Source organism: Parasteatoda tepidariorum, chromosome 9 (assembly GCF_982258835.1).
Source record: "Parasteatoda tepidariorum strain Cologne lab strain chromosome 9, Ptep-v5.0, whole genome shotgun sequence".
NCBI lineage: Eukaryota > Metazoa > Arthropoda > Arachnida > Araneae > Theridiidae > Parasteatoda > Parasteatoda tepidariorum.
Genome location: NC_141763.1, coordinates 77,551,148 through 77,574,655, shown reverse-complemented (window position 1 = coordinate 77,574,655; position 23,508 = coordinate 77,551,148). Strand labels below are relative to the sequence as shown.

The window sequence follows — 23,508 nt, the reverse complement described above, 5'->3', positions numbered from 1 at the left end:
TGTTATAGATTTGGATATTTCTCCACTCGAAAATGATAATTAAAAGTTGCGATCAATTGTGAATTGTAGGCAGTGTTAATAAAGTTTGTCTTAAAGAAGCAATATGATTTCACTAAAAATCAATTTCTACCCCTTCCTATTTTCATTTCCACGTTACGAATTTTCACTTCTATTTTTTTTTTTTTTTTTGTAATGATTTTTAGACGAGCTGTTTATTAATTTTAGTATGATTATTAGGGGTTTATGTTACAAAGTTGTTCTCGAGTCATTCAATTAAATAAAATATTTTTTTTCTTTTTTAATATTCTATTGCTCCTACGCACAATGGGACAGAATTTCGGAAAACCAGTCAAAATTGGAAGATCAGCTTCAATTGACTTGAAGCCGAGTACCTTTTTGCATGTTATTTGTTTGTCTGCTTTAAGTACATTATTTGTGCGTGCGCTACAATGAAATTGTCTGATTGTAAATGCATTTTTTGCTTGTATACCATTACAAATAATTTTGTATCACACATAGTTTAATTTTGATAGTTATTTTTGACACTTAATAATGCATTTCAAAATTATGCGAAACTTTTGTCTTTTTCAAACAAACCAGAACGTTTTTAAGCAGAAAAATATTTTTTAATAATATACCTTTAGATTTATGACCTCTAATACCAATATTCAAAATGTTCAAAATGCTTTTAAATGCTTGTTATTCAAAATGCTTTTTAAAATTGATTCTACTTGGTAAATTTTAATACTTTTCAATATTCAAATCAGTACCTCTAGATTCAGTTCAAGGTACTTACAATTGGGAAGCAGCAAGAACACGTCCAAGAGCCAACATGGGTAGAAGAAATAAAAGAGCTCTAGCTCCCTCTTCGGTGTGGCCAGAAATTTTACTATTAGTTGATTATGGGAGTTTTGTTCTTCACGGTTTAAGCAGTCGTCACATCAAGCGGTATTTTGTCAGTTTCTGGAATGGGGTGAGTACAATCATATTTATTATATCGATGAATTATTTTTGAAGTAGTCAAGTTTCAGCAGTCCCTGCATATAATGTTGTAAGAAAGTTCAACCAAACGAGCAACAGGGTGTGATTATAAGAGAGCCAAAATTTGCTGATAAGAACTGAAACAAAAATTTTCACGTAGACTTAATATGGCATCTTCAGCTATGTAGACTTTTGACAAGATACCATTCTCCATAACCGTAACCCTATATTTCAAGTACCATAAGTAACCGAGCTAAGTAACAATATATTTTATGAAATCGCTTTTGGAAGCTTTGGCAGCTAAATAACCGGTTCTTTTATGAAGATCTAATATTTAAGCTAAGCTAATATTTTCCGAATAAGCAGTTAATTTTAGTATAAAATGTTATTTTCTTATTAAGTTATTTCAAGACAAAAATTCTGAAAACGAACTAAAATAAGTTATATTTGTATGTTTTCAGAATTGAATCAGTTAAAATAGTTATATTTTTATGTTCTTAGAATTGAATCAGTTAATGGATTATTTTTGCCTTTTTTGCATAGTTAGCGTGCTTTTCGGTTGGTTAAGAAGCAAAATTAACCGTAGTTTAATACTGTTAAGATAATTTTAATGTTGATAAAATGAGATTAAGATAATTTTAATGCTGATAATATATTTGAGAAAAATTACGTAAAATGAGGACTGACTGCAATATCTCTTGCTTTGGGACAATTTTGAAACTGCCAGTCCTAACTCTCTAATTGACACATAGGGACTCTTAAATTTGAGAAGCATCTATTAATTTATACTATTGAAAAATATAAGAATGAAAGTTTTTAAAACAGGATAATTATCAAGCTAAGCTACAAGCAAGATGGATAAACAAAATTGATCTTTTTTTATCGGAAAAAGAGATTGCATTATGATTCTCAAATAGTTAGTTAAGTGGTGTAAGTATTCAAAGCTGAAGATGTAGTTATCTAAAGTTTTTGAATAAAGTATACCGAATTTTATTTAATTTTTTTTCTTCAAACTAACATTGTATTCTGTCAGGTTGTAACGGAGTTACCACTTGAGTGCCTGGTTTTACCTCATAACGTCTGCATATTAAACAGTTTTTCAAAACCTTTTTAACAAATTGTTTACCTTTGATTATCTAATACTGTCCTCTTAAGTGAGTTAAAGTAGAATCTACACCTAAATGACCCATTTTAACTTCGACTTTGATTACCATAGGATATATTTTTTTAAGCGTCAATCTTATTTATTTATGTGCATTAGGCAGCAATTTTATGTCCTTTCATAAGTATTTAATGATATTTCAGATCACGGCATGATGCAAAGTACGATACATGCATGCTAATTAACTAATACAAATGTATCACGTAAATAGAAAATGTCACACAGTTTCTGAAAATGCCTTTTTTGAAATAATGGAATGACTCTTTAACAAAAACATAATCATTAAATTGTGAGTAAATTAAAACAGGATATGTTAAAACATGCGCATAAATATTAAGTACTCAGCACTAACATAATTGCATTCATCTGAAGTTAAAAAAATTATATGATGTTTTTTAATTTTATAGTGCATTACTGATACAGAGTGTTTTTTCTGACTACACTTAATATTTATAAAAATGATCTTTCGCAAAAATATTAAAGAAGCACGCATATTATTAGCGCAAAGCAATATTTATGCAAAAAAAAGATGCTGTCAAAATTACAAGTGAGGAAGACGGAACTAATAACATCAAATACTAAATGATCAGCAGAGAAAATTAAAAAAAAATTGAAAAGCCCTAAGTTTAAGCAAACAGTCTGCCTTCCTCACTAGCAATTAGATAAATTTCGATAACATTTTTGTTAATGTTTTTTTGTAAGACTTAATGTTCGAGAAGGTTTCTAAAAATATGTACTAAGAGTGATCAATCCGAATCAAGGAACGTCTGACTTATTGTCTATTCCCATACTCCCAACTTTCAAACTTTATTGAATTTATAATTATTAGAATAAAATTTATAAATATTACCAATTTTTAAGTTCATAAATACTATCCGAACTTTAACTGACGTAATTTTTTAATGTAATTTAGATCTGTTTTGAAACCATTTTTCGCTGCTCTCAACATCATTCAGAGTATGTATGAAACGCTGTAATGACGAGTAAATATAATCAATATTGTCAATAAAGTATAAGGCATAAAAATAATTGAGGAAATGCAATTATTTCATACCACAAATCCGCAATTATTTTATTCCGAAAAAATAATTTCGTTAAAGGCATGAAATTTTTTAAAAGTAAAGGTTACAAATTTCTAAAATACATATTTGTTTGATTTTTAATTGTAAGATTCTGAGTTGTAAGTCTTTTGTGTTTTCCCAGGTAGATTTGAGGTACAAGGCTTTATCAAGTCCACAAATTAGAATAAGTTTAGCTGGAATTATTGTTGCGAAGGTAAGTTATATTCACTGCTGTTTGGTTTTACGTTTAATAAGACTTCCATGTCACACTTATTTTTTATTTAAAACGTATAATAGTGTGTGATTTATTAATAAATAATAAAGGACTAGTTTCAAAGTTTTCAAAATTTTCAGAGGAAAGACTAAAAATGATGTTAAAAGTAATTTATGCAAAATATTAGTCTTTTGCAGAATAAAACACATAGAAATATTTAAAGATTAAAATTCAATTAAAAAATTAAAAATCTATTATACTTAGATTAAAATATTAAATATTATGCATGTATTGAGAATGCATCTTGATTTCAATCTAATTAAAAAATAATAAATGTCTATAAACAAGAAAAAAAAAGGGGGGGGGAAGCTCTATAGCCTATTTGCTCTTAAAACGAAAGAATATATAAAAAAGAATATTATGATATTCATGTGCATTTAATGTTTCGATCGCGATATTCATGGTATGTTATTATCCGTTTGATAATTTTACGAGGTTATCAAACTCACATGATTTACATATAACTAGGAGGCTCCGCCCCCTACTCGCTAACGCTCGCCTACCCCCGAGAATTGCTACGCAATCCTATGTGGTTCACGCCGTAAACCAGGGCTCGCTGCGCTCGCTCGCCAATGAACACAATGTTCTAGCACAAAGACATAATATATTATCATCAAAGACATAGTATTTTATCATCAAAGACATAGTATTTTATCATCAAAGACATAGTATTGTACTTATGTAGAAGAATTCTACCAATGTTCTTATTGGCTTTTAAAAAAGTATATTAGCTATTTAGATTGTACATGGTGAAAAAATCTAAGCATTAGCTAAAAAAGAAACATATTAGCAAAATAAATTATCAAATATTGCTTCACTAATATTCTGCATTTTAAAGCGTGAAAATTCAATGCATAAATAAACGCGAAATATAAAAAAATTCAATGCATTCAATACAAACACTTAAACGTTTTTTAGACGCTAAGGTAGCTCCCAGTAGAAAAATATCAATTCAACAGCGGCCTTTTAAAGCATTCTCACTTCAATTTGTTAGTTAATTCCTAATTGGGTATAATATAGCCTACGTCACAGGTTGTGTTGTTCCTACTAAATTTAACAAATGAACGGCATTTTCTGCGAGCCTAACTTCAAGCCACAAATAAACAAACGAAGTGTTCGATCGTTTAAATAGCTGCTCGCCAGATTTTATTGCATTATAAGGAAAAGTTATTGAAACTAAATACAACTAAATAAACAACAACAACTAAAACAAATAACAACAACTACTAATAACAATAACTAAATAAACAACAACTAAATTCCATTCGTTTAGCATTGCGTCATATGTTGTTCCTACTAAATCGAAGTAGTTGTGTTTTTTTCATATTATACCCAATTGAGTTTAAATTAAATATTGTCATGTTTTTAGTGCATGAATCTGAATTGAACAACCTGATAATGCTCACTCTGGTTTATTGTTATCTGGTTGCTCACTACGTGCTCTTGCGCACCGAATCCAATCAATTAAAAATGAAAACTGTTGCCAGCGCGAGAAAAGAAATATCATCGGTTTTATTGATACATTCATACATACGTACGTATTAGCGTTTTATTTAATATAGATAGATGGCATAAATCTGTAAGTTAATTTATTACTTCATAGTCGGCAACTAAAACATTCTAAATGAAATGACACCTTTATTTAGGGTACTTTTGTCAGTTAATTCTAATTACACCTCTAACTCTTCGAAGCAAAAACAAAAATACTTTTAATACAAAAATAATTTAGGAATGAAAGGAAATTTAATCTATTTTTACTAATTTGATTTGCATATTAAATATATCAGTTATTTCCTCTACGTAGATAAATTTAGTTGTGGCTTGCATGCTACTAATTCAATGAAACGTGAGTTATTTATTGCACTTAAGTTTTCATTTGCACAGTGAATAAATTAAAAACCTGGTAAAAAGCTATAGTTTGCATATAACACGTCAATCAAGCATAGTACTTATAAATTTTAAATGTATTATAACATTAAAAAACAAAATCAAACATTCAAAAAATTATACAAAGTAGTAAGTTTGTTTTAATTTAAATGTTAGTAGCTTCATGCACTTCAAAAATTGCGGTGAAAAGGGCATTTTTACTGGTACATGTTACGGAACAAAAAATTTGATATATCGTAATTTTTAGGTATGATGTTTTACGTAAAAAATGCATTTTAAGGATGATGCACCCAGGGTGCCGGTACTTTAAACGGAAATTTGATTAAGATTTCTTACAGTGTAGTTGTTTTAAGATTTAAAGGTGCTTTTTTGAGCCGTAAATCACTCTTGGGCTGTAAATCCTTATTCTTAATTCTCACGATTTTTTTTTTACAGAAGTAAGTGAAAAAGGAATTGGGGAGTAAATGAGGAAGGGAATTGGGGAGTAAATGAGGATTGCGAAAGACTTGTATTCGATCCTTAGTGGCAGCTAGAAGCGGCAGAAATTTGATTAAGATTTTTCACAGTCTAGTTGTTTTAAGATTTAAAGATGCTTTTTTGTGCTGTAAATCACTCTTGGGCTGTAAATCCTTATTCTTAATTCTCACGATTTTTTTTTACTGAAGTAAGTGAAAAAAGGAATTGGGGAGTAAATGAGGAAGGGAATTGGGGAGTAAATGAGGATTGCGAAAGACTTGTATTCGATCCTTAGTGGCAGCTAGAAGCGGCAGAAATTTGATTAAGATTTTTCACAGTTTTAAGATTTAAAGATGCTTTTTTGTGCTGTAAATCACCCTTGAGCTGTAAATCCTTATTCTTAATTCTCACGAATTTTTTCTACAGAAGTAAATAAGGAAGGGAAGTGGGGAGTAAATGAGGAAGGGAATTGGGGAGTAAATGAGGATTGTGAAAGATCCTCAGTGGCGGCTAGAACCCCCCCCCCCCACCAGTTTCAGATCAATGGTTAGGGGAGAAAAGGCGCAATGCTGACCACATTGCCACAATCATGCCATTAATCACGAAATTGTGCAGCTTTAACCTCCATGAACTCCCCCCCCCCCGGTTCACTCCGGGCTATTGAGGGAATGTTTTGATTCAATTTGAAATTAAAATGCGTAATAATATTAATAAGTTGTTCTTCTTCTTATTTATTCTATTACAGAGCAAAGATGCCACACCCTATTTGGAACGAAACCGATTGCCGAGTCCCAATCGTGATGCTATTGATGCCGCCGCAGCCTTAACAGATATGGGAAAATATTTATACCAAGAAAATAGGCTGCCAGCTTATGACATGGCAGTTGTTATGACAAAATTAGACATGTGTAGAAAGCAGTTCGGTGGAGGTAGATGCAGTAGGGGCACAGCAGGTAAGAATGTTTTCCAGTTCTTCATGTTTTCTAGTTCTTAATACTTCCAGTTAATTAATAGTTCTTAATACATTTTCTTCTTTAATCCTATATGGCACATGTAGCTTTTAGCATGAGTAGTTACATGTCTCTACTCTATATAAATGAACATGGATAGTTCGAAGTGCTACAAAATATGACTTAATGTTAATTTTCCATTGATAAAAAATTTTAAATTTTTTCTATAGCTCGGACATTTGTCCGATTTTTTTGGTTCATTAAAAATTTAATGCGACACTTCTAAATTTGGTAAATTTTATCCCTTTATATTTTTGAAGATGTGAATGAAGAATTAACATAAAGCATTTTTATGGTCGACGACTCGTCTTTAACTTCTTCCATCAACAGGGTAAAAAATTAGCTCCATTTTGCTAGATGCTAGTAGAATGCTTAGCAAAGCATGGAAGCAAGTCAATACCAATTCCAATACAATTCCTAACTCTTTTTGTAAGGCGAAAGTTTTCTTCAAAGATCTCCGGTATTAGACAAATCAGAACAATTTTTTTTTCAGAATGATTGACGGAAGTTTCTTCTGGAATCGACGACGATGAATACGTTCACTTGATAATGAGATCACTTTTTTTGATGGAACAAAAGCCGACTACATCATACAAGAAGTAGCTTAAAAAAACAGGATATTTCAGAATGATGGAGGTTTCTTCTAGATTTGATGATGAGGAATATGTTCAATTGATAATGAGATCACTTTTTTTTGATGAAAGAACCACCGACGACATCGTACAAGAAGTTACTTAAAAAGCAGGATATTTTAGAATGGTGGAAGTTTCTTGTTTGATCGTTGATGAGGATTATGCTCAATTGATAATGAGATCACTATTTCTAATAGAGCAAACGACGTCGACGACATTGAACTGACTTAAAAGTAGGATATATCAGACGATGAGTAATGAGGAATTTCGGATAAGAAAAAAAATGATCTGATATCTGCTCCTTCTGAATCCTTAAAAATGATTAATTTTCTAAGAAAATTTATGAAATCTCAAACTGATGCTTAACTTATTCTATGCTATTGATAATGTTGAAGATTTTGCTAATAAAATAAAATTGTGCCTTCTAAAATGCACCATTATCAACAATTATTTAGTGAATCCGTGGAAAGATTAATGACATGAATGTGCACGAGAATTGTGTGTTTATGAATTTCCAATTTATGATCAAAGAGCATTATAAATATACCAGTTAAAGGTCACGATCAAATTTTAAGATGATTTTAAGGTGGTAATGTTAATTTTTGTCAAATATTGTATTTAGTTTTATTTTAGGTTGCAATAATTATTTTTCAATCTGCTTATTTTAAAATTTTTGATAATTCAAAGTTTGGTTAATTCGAACATTTTCCCACCTCGTTATAGTTGAATTATAACGAGCATTTGTCGCAAATAACTTCTGCAATTGTGATAGTAAAAAAATCTAATAGTTTAAAAATAAAAAAAATTTGAAGCGAGGGGAAAATTCTAACTCTTTGTTTTGCATTGGTAAAAAAACCATTTTATTAAATTAAACGCGTGTTTATGTTTGGAATATCTTAGTACTAAATATCAATAATTAAAACTAATGTTATTCCTAATCATAGTTTTTTTTGCAAAATATATATATATTTTTTTGTTTTTGCTTTTGTAGTATTCTATAGAATTACAGCTATTTTTTACATTGTAATTGCTAATTGAAACTAGTAAGAAAATAAATGAAGTCATTTTAAAACACAATAAAATGTATTTAGGATTTTTTTCATTGCTTTAAATCAAAATGAAATTAAAATACAACTCGACGTTTCAGCCGTTGTTACATTATTACAAAAATAAGAGAAAATATGGAAAATAATCGCAAAATGAATTGAATATAATATAATAATAATAATAAAATGAAATTAAAATAGAGCCTGATATTTTAGCTCTTGTTACATTATTACAAAAGTAAGAAAAAGTATGATTTTTCTATTTTTTTAAATTAAATTAAAATAAAATAAAACTGAAAGTTTTAGCCTTTGTTACTAGTTCTTAAAATATCTATCGCAAATTATTTTTCCAATTTTAACTCGATATTTAATTGAAATACAACTTGGAAGTAACAATATTTGCGCTTATAAAATTTTTAATTGCAGAGTTAAAATACGAATACATCATGTTGCTTCATTTAGGTTTTTACAACAGATTTGATAGCAGAATTAGTTAAAAAAGAATCTAAAACAAGAGACTCGATGACTCATTTGACTGCTTTTTAATGTAAGTCCCCGATCTGAAAGTACTAGACATTATTTGATGAAAAATAATCAATAAAATGTTTTGAAATTTATGATTAATATGGTTTGTTTGTTATATTTGTTGTTTGTTTGTTGATTTCAAAAATTTTTAATATCTGTTGTGTAAAGAAATATTCTTTGTTTTCCGGAGTCTTTTATTGTTCAGAATTATCCTCGGCCTTCGAAAAAAGTAAGTTTGGGGTAGTATTTATTTCAGTTGAATCCGTGATTTTCTTTAGAAAACATAGGTGGAATTGTGCACAAGGCTTTGAAGGCGTTAAAAAGATACGAAATTATTTAAATAGACATAAAATCGCAATATGAGACTCATACTGCTTTTTAATACATTCTAGTTAAGCTATATTTCATTTTAAATACATAAAATACTTTTGTTTCTAGGTTTTGCTTATGTGGGTGGAGCGTGCGTCGTGAACAAACGATTAGAGAAAGTGAATAGTGTGGCTATTATAGAGGACAGTGGCGGGTTCAGTGGCATCATAGTGGCGGCACATGAAGTTGGCCACCTGTGAGTAAGCTTTTGTTTATCTATTATATTTGGCAGCAATAAATTATCCCTCACATTTTTTTTTTCAATTTTTTTCATGTATAAATTTTTTTTCTCAGCTATTGCTAGTGAGAGCTTTTAAGATACTAATTATTCACTGAATATTGCCAAATTTTAAATTAAATTCATATACGGTGTTGCAAAACTGGGATTCAAGGTTTTATTGTGATAAACAAAACCATTTTTCATAACAAAAAAAAACTGAAGGGCTCCACCCCTGTTTGTCTGGTGGCCATCTTTGTTTCTCTTCGCTAGATAGAAACTTCGTTCTAAAATTGATAAATGAATTATTTCATGAAATGAACTGAAATGGTAATCGTAACATTAAAAAAAAAAAAAAAAACCTCAAAAATTTGGAATTCTCACGAAAAGCTTTTAGGCGTTATCATGTTTTCTGATTTAATTATTTTCACACATTTACAACAAAAGCAATACATTTATTGTATAAAAATAATTTTCTTGTTCTTCACTCGAATATAATTGATGATTGAAGAAAACAAATGGTGCATAATTTGGCTGATTAGGACCGAATTATTATTTAATATATTCTATTCAATTTGTCTGTTTGTTGATTTTTTATAAAAATATGGCTTTTCTTGACTTTAAAAGAAATGAAACGTAACTATAGTTGACAGAAATGATAATAAAAATCATTTAAGACTTATAATTTTGTTTCTTCACATTATCGGAAAGTTCTTTAAAAAAATAACAAATAATTCAAAGAAAATTAAGCGAAAAACTAAAACCTGTTAACAAAAACCTCATTAGCTTCATAATAAACACTTTGACGTTGCATAAAATTTTATACAATTGCTGTCATACTGGTCGGAATTAGTTTTTTATGGGAGATAATGTTGTGCAAAACTATAAAAGAAAATTTTTTAATAAGATGAAGAAAAAAATTACTACTCTTGAACAGTTTTTACAATATTATTTTTAATTATCAACTTTATATCTCTAATGTTTATCAATTTAAGTGCCCATATGACACCAAAATCGACCACCTTTCCTAACTAAGACGCTTGGTCCTACATCCTGGAAGACATTCTAGCCTCAGGAAGTGAGAAAAGAAGTCGGGTTTGATGTGAATAGATAGAATTTTCAAAATATCTAACCAGTCTATTTCAATTCGACCTGCTATTCTCGTGACATTTTTACTTCAGCGATATGTACGCCATCTGCAGTTTGAAATGACGGAGTTACTTATGAAGCAAAATGCAGCAACTTGCAAGTAAAATTGGAATACGTTATTTTCTGAAAAAACCAAATCTGCAATAAAAATTAGGGTTCCTATTCAAAATCTCAAAGTTCATTCCCTTTCTCGAGGGGAGATTAGGGAGTCGGATTTTGCGCACCACAGTAATACAAAATACAACAACCGCACCACAAAATATTTTATATTTTAATTTTTAGGTTTTTTGACCCAAATTCAACTATGTGTGATAGTATCGTTCAAGATTCGATGATAAACTTCTATGCGTTGATGTAATTAGAAATTTCCCATCAAGATTACATACAATTCAGTTTTATTTACAAGGAAGTTGGTTTACGCATCTAACAGCATGACAATCAAATCAAAGTAATAAAAATTGAGATGGTATAATATGAAATTTTATACGGATATACAAAAATTAAAATTGAATGAATCAGTAAAATATATCAGTATAAAAGAGTAGCTATATTCCTTTTGAAAAGTCGAAAAACGAAAAAAAAATCAATTAATATAATTTTCATTAATTTTTTAGCATATATATTGTGCGATATATTGCTTATTCACAACATCTTAAACAATAGTTGCTAAATAAGGCTAATAAAAAAAACTTTTGTAACTTAGTTTGGGATGTGTTCATGATGGATCTCCACCACCGAGCTATCTGGGAGGCCCTGGAGCGACACGGTGTCCATGGGAAGATGGTTTCATCATGAGTGATCTCCGGCACACAGATCGAGGTTTCAAATGGTCCTCATGCAGCGTTGAACAATTCAAACATTTCTTAAAGTAAGTATAGATAAATGAAAGCAAAGAAAAAAACTTTTTTTGATTATTATTTGAAAATTTTAACGAATTGCTTTACTGTCTAGCTGTCCAAGAGAATTACTGCTGATTGCATACCATTTTTTAATACAAATTAATAACGAAAAGTGTACTTCTTAAAACTTTATGATGTGTATTTAAACACTTGAATTGAGCTAACTAATAGTTATTTATTTGCTTAGCACCGTGTTTCTATACGCATGATATTAAAAAATACAAGAAATTTAGCCTTATAAACGAACAATATTGATCTACTTACAACTGGCTGGCTACAAGCGATGTCTCGCCAGAGGTGGGAAGGGAGAGAATTGGTGAAATTGGGACAGTTTGTGACAAGATGACGTGAGAGGGTAACAAAAAGAATAAAATTAAAACAAAAACATTTAGAATCAACAGATTATATATTTTTAAATTTTTAAACTTTCTCGTCAAAATATATTCACGTCTAAAAATTTTCGTTAAATTTTCTAAAATGTTCTGAAATTTGAAATCTAAAAATTTTCGAAAACATAGATAAAAGGGAAGAATGGGTAGGGTCCATTTTTTACAAAAATGAAGATTGAATCCCCCTCTGTGGCATTTTGGGAATTACTAAGTTTTGACAAATAAATAACATGGCAAATTGGTTCTCCTCGAGAGTTATTACACAGTAAAGATTAACCGTGCTGGTTAGAAACGGCTCCTGTCCACTCTCCTGGCAAAGAATAGGTTCTGCCCAAACACGGAAGTGCCTGTGGTTATGGAAAATATATCAAATTTTTAAAATGGACTGAACAAGAACATTCATTTGGTTTTTATCTCAGAAAATGTCAGTTCCTTGCTCTGTCAATAAGGATGCTCAAAGCGAGTAAAAATCTTTGAAATCTCTCAAAACGCCTTTTTAGGGCGAGTGCACGCCTAGGATATATTGAGTAATTACCGAGTTGCTTTAAAAAAAAAGGAAATGATTAATATTGCAGAATTTTTTTTTTTAAAAAAAGTAGTTGATTCATAATTTTAAATCTCTTACAATAAGACGCGTGAGTAATTAGCAAGCTATGTTTGAAAAGAAAAATTCAATATTACAATTTTGTTTTCAAAAAACTCAGCTGTTTCAAAATTTTAAATCACTTGCAATAGGACAGTTGAGAAATTACCAAGCTATTTTAAGAAAGAAAAGATTCAATATTTCATTTTCATAAAAAAATAACTATTTTAAAATTTTGACTCTTTTATGACAGGAAATGTTAAGAAGTCACCGAAACATTACTAAACGAAACGCTTAAAAATAGTAAAAATTTTAAAAAAAATGTCAATGTTTCGAAATGAAAGCTTTGCAAAAAAAGGAAATATGTATTTACATTAATACAATAAAAAAGGAATTCATATTAATATTGAAGTAATTTGTATTCAATGTATCTCTTCAAACTGTGTGAAATCATGAATTTTTGGATATGCAACGAATATTACATTTAAAATTACTTAACATTTTAATTTATTTCTATAATTTACTTGAAATGAAAAAACCGTACAAGTTTCATAAAATTCATATTTTAATTAAAAGTGTATTAATGTTTCTAGTGGAGAAACAGCTTCCTGCCTTTTCAACTATCCGGATGATAATAAATTATTGGCCAGAGAATTACCAGGAACCATGCTCACACTTGATGAACAGTGTGAAAGAGATCGAGGAACTCAAGCTTGCTTCGTAAGTATTTTTTTGTTGTTCTTTCGTTAACAGAAATTTTATTCAGATAAAGTCTAATGCACAAATTTGTCAAAAATTATTTTCTTTTAAGCTTTACAAGTCCTCAAAAGCAAGCTAATCTTTTAAAAATATTTATTACATTTTTCTTGCTACTAAGGAGTACTTTCTTCATATGTACTACTTTCTTTCATATTTTCACTTGCTGCATCTGAGTTTCCAATAACATTAATAATCATTAAATCAAGAATAAAATAGTATAGTTGATTTAAAATTTTAAAATTTGCAAAATAAAATATTTTAATATGAAATCAAGACTGAATAATTGAGATAATTGAAGATTGATTTATGCATAAAAATGTGGATACGTATGCCTTGACAGTATATGTTAGAAGTTATTGAAATTAGTCTACATTTTAGTTTATTTCATAATTTTTGAAACAAGAAAATGAGTAAAGTAGTTTATCTTCCGTGAAAAAAATTTAGATTTTTATTTATTATTTACTTCTCTTGCTTAGTAACCTTCATTTATTTCCTATTTTTTCAATTTTATTATTTTCGCGTCAGAAAAAAATGAAGACCACAGCACCGTTTGATTTTATAACTTCAAAATGTGTTTTTAGCATTGATCTGGGCGCTGTATAGCTGCATCCGCAATGGCATCATTAAATTTTAAACTTAAAACCCTTTCAGCATATAAAGACTGATTTATTATGTTAATTTAAGCACGGTTGTTGAAGACAGAATATTTCATTTGAAAAACATTAAATGAGAAAAAATTTTGTCTACTACACAACACAAACGCTAATATTTTATTAAGGTTGTATCCGTGATTTAGTTGCCGTTTTAAACAAATATAGCTTATTTTATTATTATTGTATTTAGATTAAGGCTGGGGGAATTTATGTTTTTCTTCAGATAAATACCTGTTACACGACCCCGGGTCACCTTAGTGAACTTTGCTTTCCAGTTTTCGGCTTATTTTATTTTTATATCAGACATTACGCAAGCGATGTTTCATTTTATTACTTTAAGCATTATTGTAATTTTTTTTTACTTTGAAGTTAGTGCTGTGCTATTGAACACTACCTTCAACTCAAATTAGCGCATAAATGAAATAAAACCATGAAATAGGTCCTAAAGGTTCCCTTAGCAAAATTTTTTATTATTTTTTGTAATAAAAGTTATTGTTAATATCATAAGAGTAGATACAATAATACAATTTTTAAGATAAATCTCCATGTTCCCATATTTTTCATGAATATCTAAGAAACGATATGAAACTCTATTACAGCGATATTGAAATAATAAATAATAAAGTATATGCCTTTTAATTTTACGCATTTACATTTGGGTTACATGAAGAGGAAAACCACAAAAACCTCCCACAGTTAACCAGACGACTAAGGGACTCTAATCCATGATTCATCTACCACTGAGGATATTTTAAGTGAGCACTGTGATCGGTGCGAGCCGGTGCGGAATTCATATCGACCAGCCATCGCAGGGATTCGAACCCGGTTCACCTCATTGGAAGACGAACGCTCTATCGCCTGAGCCACCACGGCTCCCCAATGGATATAGGACTAGTTTTACTCTCAATAGAATGCAATGATTTTATACTACATTTTGGTGATAGTCTTACTTTAATTTGACTCGAAATCATCACTTTTTTTTATTTGCAGAAAGACAGTCGAGTTTGTGCTCAATTATTTTGCTATGACAATGATTCAGGCTATTGCGTTTCATTTCGACCAGCTGCAGAAGGTTCTTCGTGTGGTGATGGGCAGGTAAAACTCTTATTTAAATGTTTTTATGCTAAAATTTAAACACTGTGTAGGGTAATAAATAAGTATATTATATTTTAAAATGACGTATTCACGAGAAAGCAAATGCTCCTGTAAAAAGTATAAATTTTTATCATATTTATTGCAATTTTCAGTTGCTAGTTTTGTACTGGTCTTATAGTCAGCGTACTACGCAGTAAAGCCATAGGGCGCTTATTCAATTTTTGTCTAAAATGCAATTTTATAGTTCTGATGATTTATAATGGATTTTTAAATTGTCATAAACAATTACTGTATAAGAGAATAAGAATCATTCAATTAATGTTTATGAAAAAAAATTTTTACGTGAATATATAATTACTTAAATTTTATAATCCGAATTTATCTAATACTACCTTGACAGCTATAGATATGCTGCAAAGCAGTTTGGTCATGTAATTTTGGTCAAAACATTTCTGTGAAATATGATAGAAAAATAACGAAATAGGACTTAAGGATTGTCGAATCGACAAAAATGAGAGTTTTATTTCCGAGAGTGTACAGCTTTATTTTACAGTCTTAAGTAATTTCAGAATTTTACAGGTGCATTTTAAACTGGTCTAGCAAATTGAATATTGACTTTTCAAAATTGAATATTAGATTTGGAGGATTCGATGCATATAAAAGAAGCGTAAACAAATTTTAAAAATTTAGAAATATTTTGCTTATTTAAGGCAACCGAAGATCATTTTACTGTGCTGATAATTTTAAAAGCAATTTAAATAATTTCTTAACCATAAATATTTCATATTTCTTTTATAAACTTTTATCATTAATACTGCTCAATTAAATTATAAATAGTTTTTTTCGTAAATAGATATTTACTCAGCAGTATAGGAATAGAACTAGATTTAATATGAACTTCAACTTATTTTACTTTCTAAACTTACTTTGCGAGAAATTTGTTACAAAAATATTACAGCTTCGGTAAATTGAATGATATTGAAAGCCTAAGTCCCCTATTCGCTGCCCTAACTAGCCCCGATTATTGCTTCGCAATAATTGTTGTTTCTAGACATAAAACAGTTTTTTTTTAACGAAAGTTGAAATTATTTACTTTATATGAAGTACTATAAGTAACTCTATTTTCCTGTGCCCCCATTTTCCACATTCAATATTCATTTCTATAAATTCAATTTTATTTTAGTCAGACTTTATTGATAGTCTGACTATGATAGATATAGTAATAGATACCGGATAATTCTATTTTCCTTATAATTCCATTAAAATCTATAAGTGAACATAAATAATTTTGCTTTATTATAATTTCCTTCTGAAAAATAATATTTAAAATTAAAGTTATATTGTTATAACAAAGTCAGTAAGTTCACAACCGTAATTTATTAATTTATATTTAACTGTAATAATTCGTAATTTTATATTAATTATGCTTATTATTAATTATATTTAATATTAATCATATTTAATATTAATTATATTTAATATTAATTATATTTAATATTAATTATATTTAATATTTAGAGGTGGAGTCTACCACTGTAACTTTCAAAAAACGGATGAATATTATTGGTAATACTTTATTACAAAGTCCAATAGTAGCATACGTGAGAAGATTTTCTTATAAATAGCTGCTTTAATGATTGAAAATAGGGAAAATTTCTACGTTTTTTCTTATGCTTTTTAAATTTTGGTTAGTACTTTGCGACTGTTAGATTTCTTTTTCCTTTATGAGCTCGTTTGCGCTATATAGGACATAGTTCAAGCTGCCTTGCTTTAGAATAAATATTTTATAATAATACAATCAATAACATTTTCTTTAGGTGTGCAAAAATGGAAAATGCATAGTAGATAATGAAAACATAATTCCTGATTACACCCACGTCACAAGATCAATAGCAAATCGCATCGATAAAGAGCCACCGAAACAAACAACGAGTAGGCCATCACCTGTAAGAGTGAACAAACCAATCAGCAGGGCTTCCAGAAGACCGCCCAGGCCTTCCATATCTAACAGAAATAGCATAAAGCCAGTTCAAAAACAAACACCCTCCACAACTTCAACAACTACTACAACGACAACAGTCAGTGCACCAAAAGGTAAGACAATAAATTTGTAAAGAGGTTATTTTTATTTGATAGAACCTATGCAGGATTATCTGAATAAAATAGTTATTCACTAATTAGAGGGAATTTTAAGCCATAAGACTTGGTCATTAAGGCAAATTTGCAGTCACGGACGTTATTTTGAAACCACTTGGTCTTTTACTTTACAAGGAGAGAGGGGAAAAAATCCACGGCAAGGCGATCAGCGATTAGTAGCAAACGAGTATACCATCTATCATCGCGATACGAATTCTGGATGTCTCATTGGGATTGGTCCTAATCCCAAACTACACTGGTGGACAAAATTAAGAGATGGAAAACATTTTTCCAAATATCTCAAAAAATACTGAATATAAATAAATGAAATTTGGTATGGATATAGCTTATTCCATGATAATAAAGTATGCAAAACAAAAATGAAAGTGCCATTCACTGGCAAGACCTATTGCCAATAAAACCAATGTTGTCTGAACTTAAGGATAAAAGATGACACTAAAAGTGAGGCTTGTACAGTGCGTATTGCCTCTAGTATGGTGTATGGTCACCCCTGACAGACAGACAGCATGCACAACGAGTATGCGTGCTGTTAATAAGGGAGTTAAGGAGGACTTGTGGAAGACCATCCCATTCTTTCACCAGAACAATTTTTAACTCCAGAATGGTTCTGGGGAGAGGGAGGTTGGCGCATCGCAATAGCTCACCCAAGAGCATCCCAAGTATGTTCAATAGGATTCAGGTCAGGGGATTTGGCTGGCCAATACATTCATTGAATATCCTCGCTTTCCAGATACTCATCAACCATGAGAGCCCTATGTGGTCGCGCATTGTCGTCCGTAAAAATCAACTCAGGGCCAACAGCGCCCCTGTAAAGACGCACATAGGGCTCTAGGACCTCCTGCCTGTACCTCTGGGCATTCACGGAACCATTGTCAAACACGTGGAGCTGTTCTTGCATGTGCGAATGAATGTGCGAAAATGCTTTCCATCTCTTAATTTTGTCCATCAGTGTAATATTCTTTGCCATCATCCATTAATTATTATATTACCTAAAAATTACGACAATATATAAAATTTTTAAAAATAGTTGTGTCAAAATGATTAACCTAGTATCAATAATACCAAATAAGCAAGTATGGCAATTGTGGGTATAAAAATAGTTTTTAATTGTTAAAGGTCACAGTTAAATTTGAAAATTCAAAGGTTGTATTTAAAAAAAAAATTTTACAATATTTTTCTAAAAGTTTAAGTCGTTTGGAGTTAAACTCTAAGAGAAAGAGGGGGGGGGAGAAAGAGAGAGAAAGAGAGAGAGAGAGAGAGAGAGAGAAAGAAAGAGAAGAAGAGAAAGAGAGTTTTTAAAAACTTCAAAAAAGCTAACTCTTAGAAAAATTTTACTTTTTCTTTTTGAAAGTAAAAAAATCAATTTTTCCTGCAACCTATTTCAGAAATTGATGGTCATGATTTAATAAAAATTAATTCACCAATCTAACTGAAATTTCACACGCATTTTTCATAAGATTGCCTAATAATTGAGGGAAGGTTTTTTCATTCCATCTCTTTGTTCACAACTTATTTTACTAGATAAAATGTGGTCTCTATTTTTCGGAAAATTGTGCTTTCTTGCATAAAGTCCTACTAAATTTTTAGTTTTAAAAATACATTTCTTCGTTGATTCACAATTTATACTTATTAGCAAACCATATTTGGTTGATTGATTTCATACGTTTTACTAAGGTTAATTCGAAAATCAGTTCTTAACAACTAAATTTTCCAAATTGTTTTTAAAGCTCTTATAAATTTTTCTGGCACTTTTTTAAACTTTGTTTAGTACATAACATATGTTAAAATCTTAGAATCCTTTTCCTTTCTTTTCAATATTTTTTGGGCTTTATAGACCATAGCTTAAGCTCTCCAACCTGTGAATTCTCATTATTATTGTTCAAATACTGCTTTATTTCACTTATAGCTTGAGTTAAATGTTTATTTAATCTCATTAAAATATAGTGTAAATGTTTTTTCTTCGAAACCCATATAACCTTTTAAAATTATCGTTAAAAAAGATCTTGCTGAAATTGATCGTAACATACGGTGAGAAAGCTAGATTCTCCCCGTTTTGTGTGATTATCTCATTACTCTTTTAGTATTTTAAATTACAATCCTTTGTAAATCTGCTGTCTGTGCACCTAAAAAACTACAAGGAGTAAACCATTGCCATTATCAGCTTGTTTTTATGTAATTTAAATGAAATTAAAGGTGATGGTGGTCAAGGAACTGTGGCTCTTGCCGAGTTACTATTGGATGACGAGTGTAATGTCCTAATGTACACTAAAGGGGTGGGTCTAAAAATTTATAATTTTTTCTAATTTGGTATTCTTTATTACAGTTTTGAAGAATTTTAAAAGATTGTCTCTTGTGAATAAAATTAAGCTGTTTTTAGATGTTTCGTGCTGAACTATGCCGGGGATAATGCTGAAAAATCTTAAAAATTATAATATTTCTAAAAAATGTAATATTTACACAGAAGAGCCATTACATTATGACCACCCTGTATCTATAACAATGGGCTCGCCCAGGTTTTCATGGTTTCTCGCCAAGGAACAATGTTTTTATGGGGCACATTAGGACCCATAATCCTCATAGAACAATCCCTGACGTCTGTAAGCTACTTGAACATAGTTGCAGACCAGGTTCATCCATTCATGGCAACAGTTTTTCCTGTGGGGGATGGTGTTTACCAACAGGATAATGCACCATGTCATAAGGGGCGAATCGTCATGGATTGGTTCGACACATTCCAGTGACTTTCAAGTCATGTCTTGGCCCCCAAATTCACCTGACTTTAATCCAATAGAGCATTTGTGGTCCTACTTGGAAAACCAAATTCGTGCTTCCCCCTACCCCCTCGCAATGTGAGGGAATTGCAGGACCAGTTGGTGAGCGCTTGGTTTCAGATACATCAGACTACCTATCAGCACCTTGTGGAATCAATGCCACTGCGGGTGCTAGCAGTTTTGAGGGCTAAAGGTGGTCCTACATGTTATTAGCAGGGTGGTCATAATGTAATGGCTCTTCGGTGTATATTGTAATAATATAATTATGATTTTCCCCAGCTTAATTATTTTCAGTATGGCTAAATTTTAATATTTTTTGTTTTTTAGATTGTGAAGATATTGTGGAAAAACTTGCGGGTGGACTTACTTGCACAGAATTCTTAGAGCGGTACGGAGACCGATATTGTAGGCACAATTACATGATTAAAAATTGCTGTCATTCTCATCAAATAGTGTGTGCCAATAGTTAAATTTCTCCTGTTTTTGTGGATTCTTATTAACTTTTACAGGGTCAATTCTTTCTAAGGAATAAATCTTTTAGCGTGTGAGGAAGATTGTTGTAATATAGTGGTGAGAGCACAGCATCACTTTTCTACCCAAACTTGAAGTTTGTGCGATGTGAATTTGTAACTGCGTGTGTTTCAATTGTCAAAAGTGGGCCGTTTGGCCAAATTTAGTTCCTTCTGTTTTTAATATGGACTTCATAAGAAGCAAGGTTGTTGATTTTTGTTTACAAAGTGTGTGCGATCGTTGGGTAAAAGATCATTAGACTCATTAACGGTTATGTGATTGTAGTCACTGTGTAATATTTTCCTTAATTCAATTTTACAATTATAATTAATTTTCATGTGAAAATATTAATTTTTTATTCATATTTACATTAGTACAGGCTTTATCAACTTACCTTAATTACAGTTTGATAAATACCGATGTTCAATTTAATTTTAGAGCTATTACGTGTTTCATTGTTTTAAGAATTGAGGCCAAGTATTCTTTTTTTCTTGAATTTAAATTTTAAATTCTGTTTTTATAGTAAATTTATAAGGAAAACAATCCTCAAAACAACTGGAAATGTGATAGCCTCATAATGATAGCCTTAAAAGATGTTTCAGCTTCAAAAACGTCGTAGGAGAAAAATATTAATAATAAGTATTTAAACTTAAAACTTAAATGTGTTTTTTTTTAGGTTTAAATGACATATAATACCAATAAATAAAGATTTATGACGGCAGCAGTTAAATTCGGTGTGTGAACGAAGATATTTAAGTTAAAAAATGTAAAATTGATGTTTAATAAACTTTTATGTTAAGGCAAATCAATGGAAACGCTTATTTTTTTTCAAGAAAAATGCTATTTGGTATGAATAAAGGTTTCAACTTTTAGAAAATATTTAATTTCGTGTTATTTAAAGATTTTTATTGTATCCAAGACATTGACATCCCATTTTCTTTAATCAAAAAGGCATTCTTCAACATAAAGTGCAAAAATTATAAATAATAAAATATTGCTTTATTAATAAAGGAGAAAAAATCTTTGTTATTTTTTAAACTTTTATAAATTAAGTGTTCAAATATTATTAAACAATTAAGAAAAGCCTTTTACTTAGGAAAAACATAATTTATTCATTGAAAGTGTATGTTTTAGTGTGTGTTTTCTGAATATTTTTAATGAATATAATAATTAAATAAGTACATATATCATTCCGATGAATTATCATATAAAATACTGCAGTTCAATCGCAAATTATTTAAAACTTTTAGAAAAATTGAAATAAAAAATATAAAATGCAGGTAAATTGCGTTTTCACTCGATGCTTTATAATTTGGATATCAGTTTTGCAACATCAGAATCTCAATTTCTTAAGGGGACACTTCAGGTTCAAAATGATTTTTTTTAAATATCAACCAATTTTAATGAAAATTTCATAGATTGTGAATAAAGCATTTAGAAAGATATTCCCAAAATTTGAAGCAAAAATATTAATTTGTTGAAAAGTTATAATTTTTTTAATAATTTATCCGCAAGTTAAATTACTAAATGTTCCAATATTTCAAAATGTTTCCTGCGCATGAGTTTTTATCGTAGCTGTATGAAACTCATTTATATTACAGTTTGAATAAGTATAAATAAAATTGGATATGTTTGAACAACTTAGCACTTAATTTTAAACAAATAAAAAATCAAAATATCATAGTCTTTATATAATTTTTAAAAATTGAAATTTAAATAACAATTTAAAGTAATTTAAAAAATATTCAGTGAGTATTCAGCTTTTATTTATATCACATTGGTTACGGAACATTAGACCAATCATATATATGAGAAAAAAATAAAGATTTATTCAAAACTCATGCGCAAGGAACTTTTCGAAGTTTGAATATTATCGTAAAAAACAACATTGAGAAAAAACAGTTTAACTATAAAAACAGACAGTTTACATAACCTTGTTTACAAATCTTGAAATGCTTATAACTTTGCAAAAAATGAATGAAATTGAAAAATTTTTCTTTTAAATTGTAGCTAGATATAAGTATTATTTTTTGAAACAAAAATTGAAAAAAGTATAATTTGGTCGATTTTTGGGTTTTCCATCGTGAAGTGTCCCCTTTTAAGAGAAAAAACAGACAATGATGGAAACAAACACTTTGATGTTTCGATACCATCTTCATTTTTAAATCCTATTGCCTTATCCCAACGATAGACAAATGACACATCTTATTCATTGTTTTCATTTATTTTCATTCACTTATCATTTTCATCAGAGTGGTTTTTCTTTTCTTTTTTAAAGTATTCTGACAAATGACGAATTTACATATTTATTTCCCTTGTACTGCAGAATGATGATAATGTTCTATTTTGCGAATAATTTAATTTAAATCAGTTCTGGTATATAGATAATTTTTTTTTCTCAAAAATACTAAAATTCTGTTTTGCTTCTGGTTCAATGTTTTTACAGTTTCGGGAATTCAAACAAATCTGGGATCGATATTTATAAATATACAATGAGTAAAAAAATTGTTAGAGAACAATCTATTTAAAAAACAGCGGGGAAAAATGATTATTTTTTATTTCATTAATCAATAAGTAATTTTAAATTAACTAAATGTTAAAGAATGAATGTTTCCTTATAAAAAATAACATCAAACTTTTAAACTAGTTGCAATTAGATATTCAAAATTTCTCCTATATTGGTGTGGTATTTTTTGTTGCTTTTATTACGAATAGTCCAATATTTTGCCTTATACAATTAAGTTAATAATTTATCAATAAACTTAAATTGATAGTTTTATATTTTACTCCTTTATTTCTTTTATAAATGTAATAATTTTTGCCTTTATGCATTTTGCCCGATTGAAATAATATGAATGTTTACAAAGACTTTGAGCCAGGACATTATTTGCACAATTTTACAACAACATTATTTTTTTAATAT

The 23,508-nt window shown here is 29.6% G+C and overlaps 1 protein-coding gene across 4 annotated transcripts in view; it reads left to right on the top strand.

Annotated features, from left to right (window-relative positions):
* The window catches only part of LOC107450329 (A disintegrin and metalloproteinase with thrombospondin motifs like), a 121,044-nt gene extending 99,105 nt beyond the window's left edge, over positions 1-21,939 (top strand). For all 4 annotated transcript variants that reach the window (XM_087152191.1, XM_021147654.4, XM_087152190.1 and 1 more), the window contains 9 exons: positions 768-973; positions 3,347-3,418; positions 6,567-6,774; positions 9,473-9,599; positions 11,473-11,637; positions 13,234-13,360; positions 15,043-15,147; positions 16,965-17,241; positions 20,403-21,939. In XM_087152191.1, the coding sequence (XP_087008317.1) occupies positions 768-973; positions 3,347-3,418; positions 6,567-6,774; positions 9,473-9,599; positions 11,473-11,637; positions 13,234-13,360; positions 15,043-15,147; positions 16,965-17,241; positions 20,403-20,545 (1,430 nt within the window). In that variant the 3' untranslated portion in view covers positions 20,546-21,939. The remainder of the gene's footprint in view (positions 1-767; positions 974-3,346; positions 3,419-6,566; positions 6,775-9,472; positions 9,600-11,472; positions 11,638-13,233; positions 13,361-15,042; positions 15,148-16,964; positions 17,242-20,402) is intronic.
* The last annotated feature ends 1,569 nt before the right edge of the window (positions 21,940-23,508 follow it).